At 39.1% G+C, this 20,675-nt stretch overlaps 1 protein-coding gene across 1 annotated transcript in view; it reads left to right on the forward strand.

Moving 5' to 3' along the window:
* Positions 1 to 20,675, forward strand: part of FHOD3 (formin homology 2 domain containing 3) — a 563,825-nt gene that overhangs the window by 385,585 nt on the left and 157,565 nt on the right. Inside the window, exons 7-9 of the mRNA XM_026654142.2 lie at positions 4,616 to 4,710; positions 7,802 to 7,945; positions 10,965 to 11,203. Coding sequence (XP_026509927.1) covers positions 4,616 to 4,710; positions 7,802 to 7,945; positions 10,965 to 11,203 — 478 coding nt within the window. The remainder of the gene's footprint in view (positions 1 to 4,615; positions 4,711 to 7,801; positions 7,946 to 10,964; positions 11,204 to 20,675) is intronic.

Consider the following 20,675-nt stretch of genomic DNA (forward strand, 5'->3'; position numbering starts at 1 on the left):
TGGCTTACAGGAGAGCAGTTCTGGTTCCATTCAGTAGGAAGGCACCTGTACACATACAGAGAAAGAAACCTCTACAAGTTCACTACAGTAAGCCTGATTTTTCTCTCTCATCAGTTTTACTACTGATATTGCATGGAAGTCATAATCTTATGCTTATAATAGTGCCTACCTCTTGTATAACTCTCTTCATCAGCAGATCTCAAAGCACTTTTCAGAGGAGTCAGTCTCATCATCTCCTTTGACAGATGGAGAATTTGGGGCACAGAGAGGTGAAGTGACTTGCCCAAGGTCATCCCGTAGACCAGTGACAGAGCTGGGAATAGAATCAGGTCTCATGAGTCCCAGTCCAGTGTTCTGTCCACTAGGCCACACTGCGTCCCCTTATGTCACAGTCTGCCGTCAGAAAAATTCAGCATTATACTTTCATTGCATGATTGTGCAGGAGGAGGAGCCAAGTTGTATGGAGACTACATTTGTTTACCACATAGCATTGAGAATTAACAAATGTAGGTAAATAACAGTATAATTTCGAAAAAAAAACAGCTGAACATTAAATGGATTTAGTTTTTCAGTAGAGATAGGCCTGACCTGAAAAGTTTAGATCTAACTCCAGATTTGAACTTCTTCAAAGTTTGAAGAGGTCTGACCATTACTGTCACCAGGGCCTGATGAAATGCATCCTAGAATACTCAAGGAGCTAATAGAGGAGGTATCTGAGCCTCTAGCTATTATCTTTGGAAAATCATGGGAGACAAGGAGAGATTCCAGAAGACTGGAAAAGGGCAAATATAGTGCCCATTTATAAAAAGGGAAATAAAAACAAGCCAGGAAACTACAGACCAGTTAGTTTAACTTCTGTGCCAGGGAAGATAATGGAGCAAGTAATTAAGGGAATCATCTGCAAACACTTGGAAGGTGGTAAGGTGATAGGGAATAGCCAGCATGGATTTGTAAAGAACAAATCATGTCAAAACAATCTGATAGCTTTCTTTGATAGGATAATGAATCTTGTGGATAAGGAAGAAGCAGTGCATGTGGTATACCTAGACTTTAGTAAGGCATTTGATACGGTCTCGCATGATATTCTTATCAATAAACAAGGCAAATACAACTTAGATGGGGCTACTATAAGGTGGGTGCATAACTGGCTGGATAACCATACTCAGAGAGTAGTTATTAATAGTTCCCAATCCTGCTGGAAAGGTATAACAAGTGGGGTTCTGCAGGGGTCTGTTTTGGGACCGGCTCTGTTCAATATCTTCATCGATGACTTAGATATTGGCATAGAAAGTACGCTTATTAAGTTTGCAGATGATACCAAACTGGGAGGGATTGCAACTGCTTTGGAGGGTAGGGTCATAATTCAAAATGATCTGAACAAATTGGAGAAATCGTCTGAGGTAAACAGGATGAAGTTTAATAAAGACAAATACAAAGTGCTCCGCTTAGGAAGGAACAATCCGTTTCACACATACAGAATGGGAAGAGACTGTCTAGGAAGGAGTGCGGCAGAAAGGGATCTAGGGGTTATAGTAGACCACAAGCTAAATATGAGTCAACAGTGTGATGCTGTTGCAAAAAAAGCAAACATGATTCTGGGATGCATTAACAGGTGTGTTGTGAGCAAGACATGAGAAGTCATTCTTCCACTCTACTCTGTGCTGGTTAGGCCTCAACTGGAGTATTGTGTCCAGTTCTGGGCACCGCATTTCAAAAAAGATGTGGAGAAATTGGAAAGGGTCCAGAGAAGAGCAACAAGAATGATTAAAGGTCTAGAGAACATGACCTATGAAGGAAGGCTGAAAGAATTGGGTTTGTTTAGTTTGGAAAAGAGAAGACTGAGAGGGGACATGATAGCAGTTTTCAAGTATCTAAAAGGGTGTCATAAGGAGGAGGGAGAAAACTTGTTCACCTTAGCCTCTAAGGATAGAACAAGAAGCAACGGGCTTAAGCTGCAGCAAGGGAGGTTTAGGTTGGACATTAGGAAAAAGTTCCTAACTGTCAGGGTGGTTAAACACTGGAATAAACTGCCTAGGGAGGTTGTGGAATCTCCATCTCTGGAGATATTTAAGAGTAGGTTAGATAAATGTCTATCAGGGATGGTCTAGTCAGTATTTGGTCCTGCCATGAGGGCAGGGGACTGGACTCGATGACCTCTCGAGGTCCCTTCCAGCCCTAGAATCTATGAATCTATACAGTTAGTGGTAAGGCATGGCTTTTGGATCTGGATACAAATTTCCCTAACATTTGGGAGTGTTCCGATCTGTGGTTTTGGTTTGAACTCATATGTAGTCTGAGATGTTTGAAAGCTTTCCACAATATGAATATTCCTCTTCAAGGGGAAGAATAAGGGAAAATGAAGAAGCAAGCATACAGCTTTATGTTTTTCAAGGGTCATAGATACTTGTCATTGTCTTGCTGCAGCCTCTTGTGAATTTAGAGGACATATACACACTTCAGTAACAAGATGAGAGAAGACAGTCAGCCTCACAAGTAACCTCATGCTTTCTCTTTGATTGTGCAACTCAGGATCACAATGAGAAAATGGGCAGCCTAGATACAGATGTCACATTCTTATCTAGTGTAAACCGGAGTAGCTCCATCGAAGTCACGAGAGCTACATCAATTTACACTAGCTGAGCATCTGATCCAGAATTTCCATGTTACATGTCAGGAAATGGCCTTTTGTAAACAACAACAGCCTATTACCTTCTGAAAAGCAAGTACTGCTGAAGTGGCTTGCTGATAACAGTGCCTGACTGACAGATTAAAATTAAACACCCTGAAAGCAGCGAAGAAATGGCTAGCTAAGTTTGTGCTTTCATGGGTAACTGTGGATGTCATCTTTACACGGAAACAGGCAGGAGAATATGAAATGATAGAATACCAAGATATTGCATTTTAAAAACACAATGGAATTGTTCTAATCAAAGTAGGGACTGTCTGGCTATAGAATAAAAGGCATTTTTCCCCCAGAAGATCTTTCACTGAATCATAAATCAAGGATTAAGTAATTAATTTGTCATGTTATTGGCAGTTCACTTCCTTACAAATAGCACTGTTATAGATCAGAATAATATAGTTTCCCCTTTTTGTTTCTCTCTCTCTCTTTCTTGTTTTCTTCCCTTTTTTTTTTTCTCATTAGAAACCACAGGAAGACATTTTTGTAGTGAGGATATCATTCCTCCCAATCATATATCTTATTTGAGCAGAGTGAATTTGTTCCACATGTCTTTTGAACATGTGTTCCTTGCACAAAAATGTCTGGTTATGTAGAGAGGCAAATGAAGAGAAGGCTAGTGAAACTGGAAAAGCTCATTACAGAATAGTGTTTTAATTAATGCATAAGAAAAAATATTGAGCAGTGAGAATGTATCTCCAGCCCTTTTGTACCTTTGCCTATGATATGGAAGCTGCCAAAAGCTTTCTGTTTTGTTTTGTTTGCAGTGAGGATTGGAGAATATTGGTATCAATAAAAGTAAAGGAACTGAAAATGGGAACATTCTGCTGTCAAAATGTTCATCAGTAAGGAACTTTGCACACTATAAACTGCCATCACTTTGTGAATGGTGTTCTCAATTAAGTCAATGGGAGATATGCGTGTGGGGGGCAGGATATAAATTTGAATGCTGTGTCAATGAGAGATTGCTCACCGTGTTATGATGATAACTCATGTGGTGTATATGACAACCACAAAAGGATTATTTGTTAGGCTACAGTATCCTATCTTTGGGGTCACTGATCACCCAATGACAGGTTCTGATGAAGAATCTCTCCAGTTTCATTATATGAGTGTATTGTCACTCCCTATCCTGCGGGTAGAATTATGGAGGTGGATTTCTGTGAAGATTGGTCTGAATCATTTCTCTGCAGTTCAGAGAATGCCTTCCAGCTTTGCTGATCATGTAGTTGAATTAGTCTCTCCAAGTAAATAGTTCATAGCTTTCTGATTTCCCTCCTGACCCTCACATTTACTTCAAACACAACTGTCTGAACTTGGGTCCTTCATTATCCAGTTCAGTTTCCTTGATAGATCAGTTTCGGCTCTTTCTTGAGTACATGTATCCAACTCAGGTTTAGCCAAATTATTGTGATTGTTTTACAGAGTATCTCAGACATAAGACTTTAGCTTGAGTCTACCAGCCATTTTCCTAAAGACCTATAAAATTACTTTATTTGAAGCAATAGGCTATTAAGTCACTTTGCTTTTCACGGATTTTGTAATTACATGATCCAAACAAATATAGAGTTTTACTGAGTGGAACTGAGAGAACCACCTTTGAAGTGTGTGTGGGGGGGGGCGAATGTAGGGAGGGGTTATTAAAATAATTTAGGTAAAAATCAGGACAAAAAATATATCACTCTTGCATTGATGCTTTTTATCTGGGAAGCATAAACTGGGATTCAATGCAGTAATCTTTATTTCAGTCATCAGTACTTGTCTTGATATAGGTACCTTGATATAGGTAAATATTGATGCATCAAAGAACTATACAAACTAATTGTTTAGCAATTTATCTAACCATTTGCTATTATGAATCTGTGGTACATATTGTCTGAACCTGTTCATTTTTTTAGGTTACATGATGAGCTACTGTTTCTGTTTTACTCTTAGGAGCCAAGCCATGGTCCAACATTATGGAGATCCTGGAGGAAAAGGACGGGGTTGACACTGAACTGCTGGTTTATGCAATGACCTTAGTTAACAAGGTTTGTTTTAACACACTAATATCATTAGCAATATTAGTACTCATTTATTTTCAGTTACATAATGCTCAAAGGTGTTTTGGGCATTTGGCAGATATATAGCAAGACCAGTCTTGTCCCAAGAATTTACAGTGCAAGCCACTCAAAGCCAAACTGGATTAACCTTATCTAGAGAACACTTTTAATACTGTGCCTTTGGCTACCACTCTACTCTGTTTTTGTGAATGTAACATTAACAACAGCAGATGACATGGTGAGGGGCACTAAATATATCTTTGTCTAAGTAAAATAAATATTCAAATGCTATTTAATCTCAACACGTAACAGAGGGGTCTAGGTGTTTGAGATTCTGTGGTGGGTGGGGTGGTGGGGTCAGGGATTTTGGGGGGCACAGGAGACAGATAAGGACAGTAGTGTGAGTACTAGATGGGTGTGGCAGTTTATGCATCAGTAAACTCAGGAGCAGCTTTCTGAAGGTTAGTTCACATCATTGTGCCAACCTATCAGTATGAATAAAACCAACGGTTACTCTTGTTATTTATCATTTGTGTAACGGTGCCAACCAGGATCAGGACTCCATTTTGCTAGGTGTTGTGCCATCACATAGGGAGACGCACTTGCTGTCTCCAAAGATCTCAAAATGTAATTAGAAACAAGACTCAACACATGAGTGTAACAAACCATAGGGACAGGGTGGACAAGCATAATGGTAATAAGATCCCATGGTTACAAAGGCTAGCTTTGTGCACAATTTGATGGTTCCAGAACATTTGATTTTTTTTCTCTATGCATCAAGTGTAATGAATTTAACAGGTCTGAATGCTAATGAAAAAGTTTCTGTTTGAAAAAGAAAAGGTGCCATGATTTTTTTCTTTCTTGCTTATAGTTCTCAAAGGTTTTTATTACAAGTAGCTGTTCCATTGTAAAATCAAATGTTATCTAAAATATGCATGTACACTCACAAAAGAAAACCAAAAGGCCATAAAAATGAGAAGCTAGTTAGAAAAAAGTTCTTAACCTCTAAAGTAATCATCAAATGAGTCAGATTTCAAAAACTGACCTTTTAAAGAAGACAGAAAACCAGAATGTATTTAAGAACCAAAATATCATTGTGCTTTATGGTTTTGTTTGACAGGTCAGAGTATTACTAACATTTTGATGTGTTAAATTCATTATATTCGTTCAAGTATCTTCAGTTTGTCAATTCTGGTCATAAATCACAATATGAATTTATTCCTACTGCATAGTACTTTCTCAAGCTCTTGTTCATGGCTACAGTAAATGCTTTTTGGTAAAGTAGCTTCTCTTCTAATGCTTCGAATTGCCCTTGGAACAGCCTGATAGGGCCAGATCCCCCAATAACATCACTGTTGTCATGATGTTTCATTTAAAACCAACTACTGGTCCTATTGAAATCAGTGGCAAAACTCCCACTGACTTCATTAGGATAAGAAACCTTCTGAAAGGCATTTCTCGATTCACATATGTATGTAACCCCCACTAAAGCAGGAAAACATGTCCTCAGGAGTCTTTTTCCATGCTCATTTCATGCCGTGGTGTATTTCATACTGGGTTCCCTCTTTCTGGGGATTATACCTCTTAATCTTGTCTGGGAATTGTCAGGCCTAGTGTTTGCTTTATTACTGTATCTCGTATTGACTTATTTTCATCCCACAGTTGATTTCTTTAGGTCTGAGCCCATCATTCCTCCTTGTAACTTTTTTTAGGAGGGGCGTGTAGACCTAGCCTAAGAGACCAGTTCTGCCACACTTATGCACATTGGGTGACACCATGCTCTAAAGTGGCTTGCATAGTACCTGTAATAAGGTGCTACTCAACATGAGTGGCAGAATTAGGCTCTTAAGTTTGTTTGGGCCTGATTCTCACTTGCCCTGCACCTTGTATAGTCATTAGCAACAACATAAACTGAGTGTAAAATGCTACCACATCAAAATAGCAGTACATTACACCCACTTTGTAATGGTGTAAATGACTGCCAGAAGTACAGGGCAAAAGAGAATCAGGCCCATTTCTGTTTAAACAAATCTCTCTCCAATAGTTCATCTTCTCCCCGACTTCATTCTGCTGTTGAGCCATAATAATGGATTCATCACATGGCAGTCATTTTTCAATACTAGGCTGGGAGGGCATATTGCTATACAAACTGTACTATGACTTCACTGCACAGTAGCAGTGTGTGGCTAATGGTAGTATTGTGAATTCACCAGCAAAAAAAAGTCTAGACTGTGATAAGAAAAGCTCTGTATTAAACCCAGAAACAAATAGAAATGGGAGATCAAAAAATTATTGTGGTGTAAATTATTTTTATATAAATATTCTTTATTTTCAAGTTTGTGAAAGTGCCTCTCTACTGTTAATGGTAAATGTTTGTCCCACAATTAGAAATGCTTTATATATGCTGGAACTCTTAATAAGCCCCTTTAGACAAGGTAGCAAGCATCCCTTCAGTAAGATTTTAAAGAATGAAAAGGAAGAAAGGAACTGATATTTCTGCTGTCTAGATCAACTTGTACATTAAGAATACTACTATTACCTAAGGACTTAAAGACAGTAGGCACATGGCTTGGGATGATTGTTCCTGGCTGAGCATCAATCAGCTGTGTGGCTCACCCTTCTCCTTAAGGCTGAAGAGACAGGAATCAATAGGAAACCAGCCTGCCTTGCTCAGATAAACCTTTTTTTATTTTTTTCTATCTCTCTGCTTTTATTCCTGTGCTTAATACCTTAATATTTGCTGCTTTTTAGTTCTGCAGTTAAGTAGAACCAGGGAAGGATCCAGGTGTGTGTGTGTGTGCACATAGATATATTTATTGACCCACATTTTCAGTAGTTTTTCAGGAACCAGTAACATCGATTTGTTTTGCTCATTATCTTTTTCTTACATATTTTCACAGCGTTTTTTGTTAGACTCTGCTCCACTTGATGTTTTGTTTTTCTAGCTGTGTCTCACTAACCCCACTCTTTGTTTCTTGTTTAACCAGAATCACGTACACTGCCACTTACAAATTCTTGTAAAACTTTTTTAATTCTCTTCAAAACAAATCATTGTCAATGTTGTCCCTTTGATTCTCAGACGCTGTCGGGGTTGCCAGATCAGGACTCTTTCTATGACGTGGTGGATTGTCTGGAAGAGCTAGGCATCGAAGCTATTTCACAGAGACACTTGAACAAGAAAGGAACAGACTTGGACTTAGTTGAGCAATTTAACATTTATGAGGTAACATAACATGCCCTGTTTTATGCATCTTACAGCTTGTGCAAACTTCAAAGCTGGGGGGTGGGGGGGAGAGAATGTAACCTAGGTGAAACTTGGTTATCTATTTTATTTTAAAAGAAAAACATCTGGTTGCTGGAAGTGTTACACACATTCGTATATGTGACCTACTCCGGTACATGACTACATGCAGTACAAATGCATTTCATACTAGACATAGGTTATACGTCAAAGTGAAACAGCACATTTACTAGCCTCTTTAGAGGCAGTTCTGCCTGCAATTAAAACTCTTTCTCAAACTGCTAGTTACACATCAGACTCCCTAAGTCAGTAAAAGTTCTTTCCATATGCAAAAGCATTCAGTGCACAAAAAAATGTCCAGCCTACATCAGCTTCACATACACAGCTTTCTCCACAATTGATTGCCCAGTGAGTCCTTGTTTACGAGTTTATACTGGATCAATTCCTACTCGACTTGCAGTGATTGGGTAATGACTGACTCCACATTCACCACCTGTGAAATATTTATGTGCAAAGATAGGATATTTGGTTTCTTAACGATTAGACACTTTTCAGACTTTGCTTTTTTTAGTCCGAAAGTAATATAAAGTGCATGTGAATTTATGTCATGGTGCAGTGAAATAAAATTACTGCCTCTAGTACTAAGTCCAGCTGCAGAGACATTGGGCCTGCTTCTCTTCTTTCTTATGCCAGCTTTACCCCATGGTAACTCCATTGATTTTAGTGGAATTACTCCTGATTGATACCAGTGTTAGATGATTCAGGCAAAACGTAGGTATAGAGACCTTAATGCTCCGCTGAATGTAGTCACACCAACTGAAAACTTGTGTGGCTCATTGGAGAATAAGGTCCAGAAACATGCTCTCTGGTTTTTGAAATCCATCATGATACCAGTTGACAAGAGCGCGTTTTCTCAACTTTACTGAGTGGTAAAAACAGATAAAGATATTAAATTGGCATGCAAGTTTGTTAATTTCTTTCTTGATTGAGAAGAAATTTGTAGCCCAGTGGGCTAGCTTGCCTTTATTATATGTACTGCTTTGCATTATATCCTGCTTTGCATTATATTCAGCAGTAATGCAAGAAACCTACAGGCCTGTGTCCTGTAAGACATTAGCTTCAGCAAGTTAGGATAAGGCTTGAGGCTTATGAACTTTGAACAGCTAAACTTTGCACAGATAAACGGCCTAACGGAAAACACCAAGTATTTGGGGAGCTGAAAATAGAGTTTAAGGGGAAGTTCTGACCACAGGTACATAATTCAACCACAGAAGTTGTCCAGGCAACAAACTGACATATATAACAGGTATATGAGATACATCTAAGGCTAGCCTGCTTGCTTATCTATCTTTTCTTACAAGTTTCTTATTTTTGTATGAGTCTGATTCTTTGTTTTATTATAATAGGTTTATAGGTCTATATTAGAGTATATTTTGGCTGTAACACAAAGGACCTGCAGGTCACATCCTGTACGTTGAGCTAAGGCAAAGTTCGCATTCATATGTTTGGGACCTTTCACCGAGATAGATGGTGATGCGCTAAATCATAAGGTCCATATATGGCTGCAACTTTTAACATGGAGGATGCGTTAAAGCAGGCTGGCATAGGGGCTTTCCTAAGTTCATACCCTTTTAAACTTAACAGGTACACCACACCTTAGAACTTGGAAAGAACCGAAATAACCAGTTAGGGCAGAAATAACAAATGTGATCCTAACCACAAAAGGGGCATGGTAACGAATGGATGTATATGATAATAAGTTGAGATCATTGATATACTAACCTATAGAGAAAAGACACTCCGACATTAGTAAGGTGAGGAAATACAAATAAGGAAAAGTGGGGAAATCCCCTACTGAATATGCATCAAACATAGCGGCGTCAGTGTAACATATTATAAAAGTGGCATCCCAGTCTAGGGGCGGTAGGAGGAGGAGGTGTAGTCTTTGGGAGGTGCCAGAATGATGGCCACTGGTGATGATGGGGAAGGTGACGAGGAAGATGATGGCTAATGTTTCAGGTTGTTTTACAGGAGATGGTGTGAGTATATGGATGTGCAGATGTACATTCTGTAGTTTCTCCATCTTACTAAGTCGGGGTGTTTGTGACTGTGCTAAATGTATTATTAAACTATATTTGTAAATATAAAAGAGTTCCTATAGGGTGAGTGTTGCAACTGCGCACATTGAATAACACTGGGCCTGATCTTGGAGAAAGAACCTGGCAACCCTCAAAGTGATAACTGGGGATTCTTAAATAATCAATATAATTTAATACGTAATCTAAAGATCAGGCAACCGATTGTAGCAACATTAGTAAAGCTCCAAAGTAGTGTGCTATGTATAATATCTCCATGGCCCTCGTGTAGCTACTTTCTAGAGAGTAGAAAATCTAGTGGCCAGACTGAGTTTCAAGAGATGTGGATTTTGTTTATGGATCTGTCCCAGACTTCCTGTGGGACTTTGGTAAATCACTTAACCTCTCTGTGGCTCAGTTTCCCCATCTATAAAATGAGGATTGTACATCATTACCTCCAGTGGTAGGGTGGGAATTCACAAGACTCAAGGTAAAATCCTGTCCCTTTTGAAGTTGGTAAGAATTTTGCCATTGAATTAAATAGGGCCAGATTTTCTCCCAGGGATTTTCAAAGGCATGAATGGGGATGAGGTGCCCAAATCCCACTGTAATATGATGGGAACTAGACATCTAATTCCCTTAGATTTTGAAAATCCCAGCCTAAATGTTTACAAAGTTCTCGAAGATCTGCAGATGAGGGGGTCTATGCAATCCCAGTGTATGAATAGCAGCAAGATGAGTGTGTAGCAGCTAAAGAGGAGTAGCTGTTGTAATGGTGAGTATAGTAAGAGTCAGTTAAGTTATGCTGGGAGCAATGACTTCATGGTTGGGGATGATGTGCAGCTACATATTCATTGTTAAAGCGTGAATGAAAACATAGGAAATCTAGAGCTAACGTGAAAAGTCTCCCCTTTCATTCCTTTCAGATGACACTGAGACATGAGGATGGAGACGAGACTGCTGATCCCCCACCCAATGGGCGCAAAGACAGAAGAAGGGCCAGTCTTGGCTCCAGTGAACGAAGGGGATTAGAGCGCAGGAGAAGCCGCAGACATTCAGCCCAGAGCATCAAAAGCACTTTATCAGCTCCTGCAAGTCCCTGCAGTCAGTCGAGTCCAAGCTTCATGTTAGGCCATGGGCAGCGTATTGAAGATCTTAGTGAGAAGTAAGTGCTTGAGACAAGAAACATTCCTTTATTCTCATGATTGTGCCTTTCTATTGTATTCATTGCACATTATTGACTCTGATCATGGCAAACTGTTCAGTTATTTCATTTCCCCCCGCCTTTCTTTCTTTCTTCTGAATTTCTCGTAATGGACAAAAAAGCAAAATGCTACTAGAGGTTTAAAGGAAGAAAGATGTGATCATTTGGTTCTTCTAAATTCACCTGCCTTTAAGATGCATATGTTCCCTATGAGTACCTGCCTGTCAGTACTATATTTCATTGATCTTCAGAGAAACAAACCTTCAAAGCAATCTGTAAAATAAACAAATACATTCCTGAGTTTGTATTACCATTTGTCCCACAGGAATGGACGTAAACAGCATGAGATAGAACATTCATAAAGTGAGATCTTAACAACATTTATTGATAGAATTTTCATCTACTGTAATATATGGACAGAATTTCCATCTGATATATCCATATAATAGAAGATTCAAATTCTACAGGGAGGTCCTGGTGAAATCATAAACATCATGATTTATTACACTTGTGCAAAGTTATTTTGTGTGTGATTGGAATGAATTCATGTGAGGCATTTTCTTTTTACAATCAGTGTTCCAAAATTTATATTCATATTTTCTTTCAAGGCTGAGCTGTTGTTTTGAATAGATGTGATGTTATATTTAAGAATTAACAAATGAGATGCAATAAGGACCAACTGGGGAGGAATCAGTGGCCCAGAAACAAGGCTAGCCATTCAATCTAGCTGGTTATTACTGCTTGAGAAGTGCTCTGGACTGAGGTATTTATTGACATTATAAGACAAAAATGAAAACCGATAGATGTTTGAATTTTCTTTATTGCCAGTGCCATTCCAGTTCATCTGGACAGAGTTTTGTTAGAGAAAAGTGGGAGCTGCTGGTTGTCAGCACCTCTGAAAATCAGGCACAAAGTGTCTTGAGCTGGGAAACCAGAAACTGAATCACATTAAACAAATGAAGACTTAATGTTTGTGAAGTTCTTTGAGCATTTCTGATGGAAGATACTATATACAATCCTGGAGCCTCAAAATTCTGCCAGTCATGTAGGAAACTTTCTACCTTGCAAACTAAATTTCACTGAATAATAATGTATTCCTATTAAAAAGACCCTTCAGAATACGTGAAATTTTAAGACTCCAGGACTATTAAGTAGTAGTGGTATGTCATATACTGCATAGTGGCTTCTCAGTATATTGAGGGCAAGTCCACACTACCGTGATACATTGGCGCAGCTGCACCGCTGTGGCACATCTGGTGAAGATATGCTATGCTGACAGGAGAGCTCTTTCACGTCGGCATAATTATTCCACCTCCATGAGAGATGGCAGTCATAGCATGGTGTAAACACCACTTTAAGTCGATGTACGTCGCACAAGGGAGATGTTGTTTTCACACCCCTGAGCAATGTAAGTTATATCGACATAAGCAGTAGTTTAGACCAGCTCTCTATGTCCAATGCATTTGTCATCATTCCATGTTTTCATCTGACGTCTCATTCATGCTTGTTTTTGGCTGGGTCTGTAGTGAATTCGAGCCTGAGGGCCTCGTGGTCTTACAGGCTGATGACAAGGATGACAGTGCATTTGAAGCTGAACTTCAAACATCTTCAATGTGAGTGTTGCTGCAGCTGCTCTGCATGGAACACCTCTTGCATGGTTCTGGGCTTTTTCATTACCTCTTGGTGTCTAGAACACATGCAGTGGGTGTGATTGACTCCTTAGGGTGATGCATTTGGGTTGAAGAAATGCATTTTATTTCAATGCTTTGATCCTGGATTGATTATTCTGTTGTAATCAAAGACATGCAAGCACGCTGAGTTATCCTTCCTGAGTTACAGTACACTTGGTCAGTTTTACGATTTTTTTGTCATTTGCATTCGCCCTGTTGTTTTCTTTGTTTCATAGCTGGGAACTGGAGAATGCATATGGAAAAAACAGTCTATCCCAAATCACACCATCCTAATCCCCAACACACAACCCTCTAACACGCTCTATGTTTAAATCTGTGTTCATCTTCTTTTGGACCTGATATTATACTAGTCACTTTCTTTGTCATCTATATTTTAACCATTTTCAGACAGATCTTGGCCCCAGCTCTGGATGTATTGGCAGTGGGCAGGAGCAAAGTACTACACTTCATTCTCCCACTCAGTTCTTGCCATATCAGAGATTGGGCCTGTTGTTTCTTCACTCCTGGAAAATCCCTGAAAGCTGATTCTTTGAAATTCCAGCCATTTAGCCTCTTGAGAGGATATCCTGCTTTGCTGACTATTCATCCGTATGGTTATGTTTCTTTCTGGACATGCAGAGAAGTAGCCTATATAATTGAGTATCATATTTGATAAAGGGGTTTTTAAAAGCTAACTTTGATATAGTGTATAAGTCTTAGAATGTCTTGAAGTACTTAGAAGCATAGCTAACCACTCTGATTCATTATGTGCATTGGCTGCATCCTGTTTCCCAAGCTATAAGCATTAAAGCATCAAAATAACGTCTAGGCACCACAAATCTGTTAGTCTCAGACTTAATTATTTTTTAAAAACTCGTGAAAGCAACATAACAGCATTAGGGCGAGAGTAAAGGCATATGGTTTATCAGTTTGATCAAGGCAGAATATTTGCCTATTGAGTCCAGAAGTTCGTGTATTAATGAAAATGAGTCTGACCCTCAGAACTCTGGACCATGTTTTTCCACACCTGGCTACTATTTAGGGGTACCATTTTCCTATTCCATTTCAGGATCTCTATGCAGAGAAAACATTTTGGACTATTGTTTCAAAATAGTCATTTTGTGGGCTAGTCATTGTGCCTGAGAAGTAGGAATATTATTTTCTAAAGGGCTCAAAACTAAACAACACAAAATTATGCTCAGAAATATGATAGAGAGGTCTCTTTTTTTCTATTTTTTATAGAAATATGGTTCCTATGGAATCTTAGTAAGTTTTTTATTCATGTTGTATCTGAGTTTAGTCACAGAGTTGGTGAAAACATGGGGAAAAAATTGCAAAAATGTCTTCAAAATATTTTTGTTGTTTTTCCTCAAAATACTGTGATTTCTATACATATTGTTCCAATTCTGAAAAATTTCAGCAAGCGGCAAGCTCTCATCTACTCCCCATGGGGCATGTTTGTTGTGGGTCCACAGCCCCACCTCCACTGCCCATACGAACAAGTATTGGAGCCTCGTCTTAACTAAAGGCATGTTACATCTACAAAGGTATATCAAAAGCCAGCTGAGTGCTCTACCCATAGTGAAATTGTCAGCGCCTGACCTCTGCAGGCATAACATTTCCAGCCGCCACAGCCTGGTGATACCTTTGTTTCCCACCCATGTAATTCGGCCTATAGAAATTACAGGAGGAAAAGGCCCAATTGTTCACCTGGGATCAGATCTAGTGCCCATTTAAGTCAATTGAAAGACTCCCTTTCAGTGGGCATTGGATCCAGCCCCTAGTATATCCCTGAGCAAATGCAGGATTGTTATTTACAGTGTATTTTGCAGGGCTCTATCTATTTTAGTTATAAAATATCCCCAGCTATGAGGCTTCAGCTACTTTCCTTGGAGACGCTTACAAATTCGCTTCACCATTAGGAAAACTTTACTGGTATTCAGCCTAATTTTCTTTTCCTTACATTTACTTCCTTGCTTCTGCTGGTAGTTACATGGTATGTATGTCACTTGATTCTGATGTTGGCTTTACACTGGAATAACTTCATTGACTTCAGTGGAGCCACTCTTGATTACACTCTTGGGAGATCAGAATCAGTCCCACATAGTATATTGTGTTTCTTTTTAGACTATATTCTTCTTGGTTATTTACGGACTCCATTCCCCAGATCGCTGCAGGCTCTAGGTTCCTCGGAGTACTCCTTTGCAGAGTGTTACTCTTCCCTTTCTTTCTACCCCATTCAGCTGGTTTGGCACATATTTTGCTTTTGTTTACCACATCAAACAGGTTGTTCAGAGTCATCTGCTTTGTGTCAACAGGTAAGATTTACTGCAATGGCAAGGAAATAAGTCTTCCAAAAAGAGAAATTTATGGTGGCAGTAAAGCAGAAAAGACAATAGTATCCAAATTCTGTTTTCATTTGCAGTGCTGTAAATCGAGCAAAGCTGCCTGAAACCAATTCAGTTACTCTGATTTACACCAGTGTAATTGAGAGCAGACTTTGGTTTTAAGATGGGAAACGGTCAGACTATATATCTTTAAGGGCAAGCAAGTGGAGAACTTGTAGATCTTTTTCATCATGTTGGCAACCATCTTCCAAAGTAAATGCACCACTGTTTTATATGTGGTTCAAAACAAATAAGGGACAAAATCTGTTCTGTTAGTGTGGTTTAACTGAGAGCAAAAGCCATCTTTTATATACCCATTACAAATACTTAACAAAAATTATACTAAGTGTGTTGGGGGGGGGGACAGGCTTTTACAGACAGGCATTTTGCTGCAGGCATATTTCTGTTATCTAGACTCTTGACATTTACTTTAGGCCTTACACTCACAAGTTTGCCTTGCACTAGACCCCTTTCTGTTTCCATTATGCGGTGAGCTCAATAAAGTTTGGAAACACTTTAATCCTATTAAAATATGACCTTTAGAATGATTCAAGGATGGAACCTTCTCAACTTTTTCTTTCCTGCTCAGAATTTACTAGTCTAAATCTATGGGCCTATCATAGCATTTTATTTTTAAAATAATAGACTTCTTACCAAAGCGTTTCTATATTTTATGTGTGACGCTAGCTTTTTTTCCAGCTATGCCAATGGGGAGTCAAAGAAGACAATAAAGAGTAGCAAGATCTTGCATGATAGTTGAGTTTTCATTTTACACCCTTAAAGAATCTTGTGTGCAGTAGTCACATGAGCCTTAATAGACAAGTGAAGTGACTGTGTTTCACTTTTGGTTCTCATACTGACAGAGATGAAGGCATATAGTTTGATGTGCAGCTGCGTGGTAGTGGAATTCCTCGGTATGGTTCTCACATAATGTGCTCTTCATGGGCCCATCCACGCACAGCAATACATCAGGAACTGCCGCTCCTCACAGTCTTTCAAATGAGCGCAATGATGAGCCTATTCCAAAAAATCTGATCTGACCAAGTGTTTCCCATTGATTGTTATTACACAAAGAAAATCTTCTACCCCAGAAGTACTTCAACTGAATTCTGTCAACAAGACTTAGTGAGCTTTCTCTGGGAAGTCGAAAGTAGATTTACACTAATGGATCTTATCAGCATTTAAGCAAAAAATATATCTATGTTTTATGGGGGATTTAAATATAAAGTGTTTTCAAATAATCTACTGAGATTTAGAACGTTGTGAATACACTTTTAGCCCGATATAACGCGACCCGATATAACACAAATTCGGATATAACGCGGTAAAGCAGTGCTCCGGGGGGGCGGGGCTGCGCACTCCAGCGGATCAAAGCAAGTTCAATATAACGCAGTTTCACCTATAACGTGGTAAGATTTTTTGGCTCCCGAGGACAGCGTTATATCGAGGTAGAGGTGTAGTTAAGTTTAGGTGATCATGCCATCTCATTAGACTCCCTTTTTATTTTTTAGTTTATAATATGTTTCCTTGACTGTTTGTTCTGTCATTTTTTTAATTGCCAAAATAATAACATGAGCATTAGTCACTCTACATGCTCAGCTGGAGCTTGTACTGCAGGAAAATAACTGGGCTTGCATTAGGATGTTCTGGTGGTACCACAGGACCCTAGCAAGCAAGCAATAAGTAGTAATTCTGGGAGGCCTATCAGGCCTAAATAAGCAGGCTCATATGGTGACAGAGGCTGTTATGACTTTACACTCTACCAGTATTAGACCAAGTGTATAGGGAAGGATGACCAGTTTAGGGGTAAGTTTCCCCTAAAACTTCCCAATCTTATTTTGTGTTTTGAAGAAGCTTTTCCTCCAGGAGGATTCTGTAGAGGAGGAAAGAAGCAGTGGCTAGAGATGAAAGAGGACATGATATACTTGTGACGAGTATTCAAGTCTGCTGGCACCCCCTGGAGGAGGACCTCACAGTCAAGATGCACTTTGCTCTTCTAGTGCTACTAGGGAAAAGCCTTTCGGAGCTAGACAATAGTGTAGGAATTTTGAAGTTAAATCTGCACCAGGTTTTCAGTGTCTCATTTGGAAGAGCCTCCGTGAGCTGAGAGTAACTTGGGGGTATCCTAGCTGCACCTGACATAATCCATTATCAGTGGAATTATGCTGAGCCTTAGAAAGGGGCGGGACTTCCTTCAAGCCTTTTGGAAAAGATGCAGGGTTACCATCTTGAAACAGGACAGAGAGCTGTATAAACATTGGAACTGTCTGTTTTTATGTGTTTTAATATTGGAAGACCTACGTGAAGGGATTATAGCTGAACACTTTTTGGTTTCACCAGAAAACTATATGTAAATATGAGATCCTGAAGAGGGTTTTCTCTGCTTAACTTTGGACTGTCTCCAGCTGCACAGCCCATAGCTTTGGCTATAGTGGCCCATAAATTTTTGTGGTGAGCCAGGCCTCCAGGGGAAGTTATGTCCAAAGTACATCTGACTTTTTACAATTTTTGTTATGATTTCCATGGCTTCTGACATTCTGACTATAATCAATCCTTGATTTCCCCCCTCCACCCACAGAATTTACTGTGTCAAAATTGTAGCTCTAGTCACAGGGTTTTGCACTCTGTTGACTTTCCATTGTGATAGCTGATATTTCTTGGTGCTATGAAAACATGAATCCAAAGTACTATGGCACAATTGAAAGGCAGATAGGTTTGGTTTTTTTTAATTAAATGATGATGAACATATGTCAGATCCCTTAGGTTTGGTTGACCCTGCTATTTAAAAAAAGAGAAAAGGGCAATTGGGGTTGCATATAGCACTTGACTCTGCTGGCCTATCAGGAGCTACTGTAATGAAAATAATTAATAGCAATAATAACAACAATATATGAGTAGGGAGACCCAAGATTAAGGATTTAAGGGGACCCATCTAATGATAGGACATCATTGTGAAATAGAGAGGGTTGTAAAAAAGTAACGTTTATCGTTTAGTGGAAAGACATTGAGTTGTACTTTCTCTTGCCTGAGATTTGCCCCATTTTTGTATCTGAGACAGTAATCCAAGGCAATAAACATCTCCTACAGAAGCAATAAACACAGAGGCATAGGCTGCAGTATTCATATACTGAAGGACCCATTCATAGACACTCTAGGGTAGGCCACTTAGCATTATGGTTCTTCTTGAAGTAAAATGACATAAGATTATATATGGAGGTGGAGGGGATGTTCTTTTCATTTATTTCATTAGCCACTGGTATGGACAAAAAAAGGTGAAGAAATGAAGATGTAAGAATAGTGGTCCTCAGAAAAGAGTGGTGCACGGAATGGCAACTGTTCATAATATCAAGCCCTTGTTAGTCTCTGACAACAGTACCTTTAGCAATAAAAATAGTTCTGTTAGGGCCCTGCTATTTCATCTTGGGGACAGATTCCCTTTGTTATGTCCCTCATGCATTCAGCAGGCGGTAACAGTAGCAGATGGAATGAAGAATGAAGTAGTGCAGATTTGAAGGGACAGCTAATGAAAGGAAGCTAAAAGAAAAAAAAAAGATTTGTTTAGTCAGACGATTTTAAAGAGAGTCTTAGAGTGGTCTGGAGGAGGCTAAGGAAATACAATGGATGAGGGGAGATAAGAAACTGATCAAGAACAGTTTTCGCTCCCAACCTAAACCATGTGTATTAGAATCTATTAATTTATATGGCTCTTGCCCTGTTAAAATTTGGATGTTCAAAGCTCTGCCACTGACGTTGAGCAACTTGCACAGACCCTCTGTAAATCAATGTCATCATCATCATCACTCCCATAACCGCATTGGGGCACCACCATTGATGAGCAATCAACCAATTGTCTTCACCCCTGACGATTGTGTGTCAGTGCTTGAGGCTCCGCGAAGTCCATTCCTGTACACTCTTTTATACATCAACATACCCTTTCATAAAATGTGTGTAACAATGTGAATTGCTTTGGGTTCATTGAACAAAAGTATGATATATAAGTATTATATAGGTGTAAAGTGGTATTTATCATATTGTATAGAAAAGAAAATAACAGGAAGTTAAAAAGCAGAGCGCTGTCACATATGAATAGAGAAAGAAAACATATTTCCCCTTTCAACATTCATTACCCTCCTTCTCATTTTCCAAACTTTAATATAAGTCATGGTAAAAGGCCATATCACAGACATGGCAGGATTTTTGACCTATTAATTAGACATATTAATTTTCCATTTGATCGCTAATACAAGTAAAATCCTTTCTACACAGTGGGCCAAATTCTTGCTAATGTATGCCTTAGGCAACCCGTTATCAGTAAGATTGCATGTGGTGTAAATCAGCAGACTACTAATTTTATCCAGTAAAACCATTTTATTGAAAATACTTGATGGACATGTGGCTTACTTTGTTAGCTTTTGTTTTCTAAGGGGGGAAAAAACCCAACAGTGTAAATAACCTTTTCCTCCAGAGTCATAATTTGATTAATTTGAAATGTTGGCAACTCTCCTTTTTGCTGTTTAGCCTTACATATAAGACTAATTAAACCTCTTTTGTCTGTGAAAGGAAAGACTGTACTGGAATGCTCTTAAAAGGAAGAAAAGGGAAGCCTTTTATGATCAGAGGTGCTTCAGAGCATTTGTTTGTTTTATAAGGGCTGAGGCAGTTAACTATGAACTACACTGTTTAACCTAGGAAAGTGGAATTTGAGCCATAAATTTATGACAGCAGCAAGCAATCCTGGAAGGAAGTAAAATTGATACCCACTATGACTTGTAAAATCCACTCCTTGATGGAACATTTTTCATTTTCTATTTATTCACCTGTAAGGAGTTCAGGAAAGCTGCTTTCCAAGTGCTCTGCGAGAGGGAAAACAGATTTGATATTTGAATGGAAAAAAATCTGAAAAGCAAAGTGCCTTGAAATCAACCCTAATGTTTCATTTAAAAAATAACTTTTGGAGGGATTGTGTCCACAGTCATATTATCTCACATCAGTGAGCTTGGCCAGTGATGTGCAGTGGATACTTAAATAGGTAATTTGAAGAAACTAAAATGAAAAGAGCTTGTATGCTGATGCCTTAATTTTTAAACCTCGGCTTTTCCTCATCAGCCGTAAGCAGTACACACAGGCATTGCCTGCCTGATGGTTTCGGAGAAGCGGGAGTACAATGTCCCGTAACTTAACTAGGATTGCCCAACCTTATCATTCTGTGGACCACTTCATAAGAGAGAGATTCTCTCATGACCCACCTTCCCTCCCTACATTTCAGTGCCCCACTACTTGGCTCTCAAAATATTTAATTCTGCAGATTATCTAGGAAGGACTCATAGGCCACTGGTCCCTAGACCCACTTTGCAAAAATCACTGCCTTAGGGCCTG

The sequence above is a fragment of the Terrapene carolina genome, unplaced genomic scaffold (genome assembly GCF_002925995.2).
Source record: "Terrapene carolina triunguis isolate 2854851 unplaced genomic scaffold, T_m_triunguis-2.0 Scaffold183, whole genome shotgun sequence".
NCBI lineage: Eukaryota > Metazoa > Chordata > Testudines > Emydidae > Terrapene > Terrapene triunguis.